This window comes from Solanum pennellii, chromosome 10 (assembly GCF_001406875.1).
Source record: "Solanum pennellii chromosome 10, SPENNV200".
Taxonomy (NCBI): Eukaryota; Viridiplantae; Streptophyta; class Magnoliopsida; order Solanales; family Solanaceae; genus Solanum; species Solanum pennellii.
In genome coordinates this window covers 77681520-77685313 of record NC_028646.1, presented here as the reverse complement: position 1 = coordinate 77685313, position 3794 = coordinate 77681520, and the positions used below count along the sequence as shown (strand labels likewise).

The window sequence follows — 3794 nt, the reverse complement described above, 5'->3', positions numbered from 1 at the left end:
GACCTTCACTTTAAAATAATGTAATAAAGTTTTAAGATATTCACAATTAGTTTCCTTCACAAATTACTCTTCTTTTTTTTTCTTTCTAATATATGTACTATAATATCCTCTCATATGCAATTGTCTCCATCAATTTATCTTGTCTAATATTTGTTTACTTCTTTATCCTCTTATATGTAATTGTTTCCATCTGTTTATCCAAAAGTTAGATATTTATACAATTTTTTGTTGAATGGATATAAGAGTAAATGACAAAGAAGCTCTTTAAAGTACAATCACATAAAAAAGCATCAATAACGTAACAATATATTCAATATAATTTTACAAGCATCAACAAAAATGAAGTTATTTTTTCTGTCAAATATCGTCACTACTATAACAACATGTCAAGTTTAAATTTCGCAAGTGATATTGTTTGGAGATCAATAATAGGCTATGCAAATACATTATCTCTACTTTTGTAAAATAAAGACATACTATTTCTGATAGACTTCGACTAAAAATGACATCAACATTCAACCCTCAATCTCTAGGTCAAACTTATTTATATATATATACATATACACACACAAACAATACTAATAAATTATAATATATAGTATTTCATCTTCAATATGGCAACCAAATATGAAGTAGTTGTTGTTATTGTGCCATTTCCAGCACAAGGTCATCTCAATCAACTGCTTCATTTTTCATCTCTTATTTCATCTTACAAAAATATTCAAGTCCATTATGTTAGTACAAAAATTCATACTAAACAAGCAAAAATTAGAGCTCATGGTTTATTAAGCCCTAGTGGTAGTACTTCTTCCAATAATATTATTCATTTTCATGAATTTTCAACACCTTTATTTCCATCACCACCACCAAACCCTAATTCAAATATCAAATTTCCTTCACATCTTCAACCTTCATTTGAATCATCGTATCATCTACGAGGCCCTGTGGCTTCACTTCTACGATCATTATCATCGATTGCACGTAGAGTTGTTGTTGTTCATGATTCTTTAATGGCTTATGTTGTTCAAGATTTCACTTCATTACCAAATGTTGAGTCTTATAACTTTCATAGTGTTTCTGCTTTTACTATCTTTTTGTTCTTATGGGAATCTATGGGAAAACCTTTCCCTATTGAGGCTGAAATACTAGACAACCTACCATCTCTTGAAGGTTAGTTTTCTTTATTATCAATATTTTTGAGTGGATCTTATTTATAAGTTATGTATACTATAATATTTACACAATCAGATCACATCAGTTATAAATAGGGAATTGCATGTTGTTGTTTTGTCAAGTTTCGATTTTATCTAAAAACTTGAAGTTACTAGAAGTTGGACAAGTAAAGGTCTTAAGTTCGAGTCTTATTGTCATCCATTATGAGAAAAGTATTTTCATGTATTGCTTACATAAGCCCACGAATTCAAAACATGTATTGATTTAACAGTGTTCTCTCTCTAAAAACTTAAAGAAAGTTTTTAGACGAGATGGTCACACACTTTAATATATGGTATCATGTCAAACAGAGGGTCTGGAAATCGAATCTCACCGTCACCCCTGTCAAAGAGAATTTTCACGTATTTGGCCCATGGAAAAAAAATCAGGCACGCACCTGATGAGGTTGTACGTGTTGAGAATACAGTTAAATAATAAATGTTACGTGTTAGCTCTGTGTAAGAACTTAAACTTTTAGATGAGAAGATCACACACTTCAACATGTAATTAAACTAGAATGCCCATCTCTAATAATTTATTTATTGCTTTTGTAATGTTGAAGGTTGTTTCACATCAGAGTTTATGAATTTCATGGCTTCTCAAAGGAAATACTCAAAATCTGATTCTGGAAATATTTACAACACAAGTAGAGTTATAGAAGGAAAATTCATGAATTTACTTGAAAAAGAACCAATCAAAAGAAATAAAACACAATGGGCTATAGGCCCATTCAATCCAATGAAGATTATTAGCCACACGTCTATCAACAATAATTATTTATCAATCGATCATCATCATCATCACCGTCATCATCATCATAAATGTTTGTTATGGCTCGATAAACAATCTCCGAAATCCACCATATTTATTTCATTTGGTACAACAACTTCACTAAAAGATGAACAAATCGAAGAGATTTGTATAGGTTTAGAAAAAAGTGGTATAAAGTTTATTTGGGCATTAAGAGATGCTGATAAAGGTGATATTTTTTCTGGTGAAATGAGAAAAATTGAACTACCAAAAGGGTATGAAGAAAGAATTAAAAATAAGGGTATTATAGTAAGAGATTGGGCACCACAATTGGAGATATTAGGACATTTATCAATCGGTGCGTTTATTAGTCACTGTGGATGGAATTCGTGCGTGGAAAGTTTATCAATGGGAGTACCTATTATTGCATGGCCCATGCATTCTGATCAGCCAAGAAATAGTATTTTAATAACAAAGTTTTTGAAAGTTGGTATAAATATTTTTAATAATTGGGAACGTAGTAGAAATGAAGTGGTGAGATCAAATATTATTGAACATGTAATTATGACAATAATGCTGAATAATACTGAAGGAAATGAAATTCGTCGGAGAGCGGCGGAGTTAGGGGTGGCTATTCGGAGATCGGTGGCGGAAGGCGGTGTAACGAGGAAGGAATTGGATTCTTTCATCGCTCATATCACTAGATAATAATAATAACATGGTGCCAAACAGTTGGATTGGATCAAAACAGGTCAAATCAAATAATTCTCAAAATGTCTAATTTATTTACATATGTGTTGCATTTTGACTCATCGAAAACACTAATTTAGTCAAAATAGTTTAATGTGTTTATTACGAGTTTAATTAATATGTTGAATTAAATAACGAGTCATAAGAATTATTTCCTTCATTCCTTTTTACTTGTTCACTGTCGTATTTTGGGATATCCAACAATATTTGTTTAGTTTATAAAATCAATGAATTATTTATTATTTTGTGTCTATTTTACCCTTGTTATTCATTTTTCAATGTTTAAATGACTTATATTTAACTCTTATAATTTATTGTTTTTTAATCATTATGTCAAGTTAATAGTAAAATACTATTATTATACCGGAGGGAGTAATTAATTGCCGATTTCTTTTATTATACCGGAGGGAGTAATTAATCGTCGATTTCTTTACTGATTTACTAGTACATTCCCGCTTAATTAATACTCCCTTCATCCAAAATTGTTTGTCATGTTGCGCTTATCGAAAGTCAATTTGACTAATTTTTAAAGATAAATTGGATCACATTAATTCGATATTTTAAACAAAAAAATTAGATAATCTAAAACTATATGAAAAGTACTATATATTACAATATTTTGCATATTAATATGATGAAAAAATACATCTTAAAATGTTAGTCAAAGTTTTTATAGTTTGACTCTAAAAACAGAAATTATGACAAACAATACCTAATGGAGAGAGTACCTTGTACTTTTTCATAATCTGTTATTAATCTCTCGTTAAATTTCATGTTGTTTAACTAAAAATTTTGAACATAGTCTATCAAATGGCGCAGATTGAATTACTCTCTTCGTTCTAATTTATGTGTCAGTTTACTAAAATAAATATTTCTTAATATTTATTATTTTGTAAAATTAATACATGATAATGTTATTTTTTCTATTGTAGTACCAGCGAGAGTTATTAGCCTTAAACGTGTGAATTTAATCAATATAAAAAAAATTAATGATTAAGTCATGTTAATTAGTCAGTTTATCATGAAAAACATATTATTTTATATTCTTCTATTCAAAATTGACTTTAAGTTAACACTAACTA

At 29.1% G+C, this 3794-nt stretch overlaps 1 protein-coding gene across 1 annotated transcript; it reads left to right on the top strand.

Moving 5' to 3' along the window:
* The first annotated feature begins 609 nt into the window (after positions 1 to 609).
* LOC107002005 (zeatin O-glucosyltransferase-like) lies at positions 610 to 2865 on the top strand. Its single transcript, XM_015199939.2, has 2 exons — positions 610 to 1170; positions 1775 to 2865. The coding sequence occupies exons 1-2, from the start codon at positions 615 to 617 to the stop codon at positions 2668 to 2670; spliced, it is 1452 nt and encodes a 483-aa protein (XP_015055425.1). The 5' UTR covers positions 610 to 614; the 3' UTR covers positions 2671 to 2865.
* Positions 2866 to 3794: the final 929 nt, after the last annotated feature.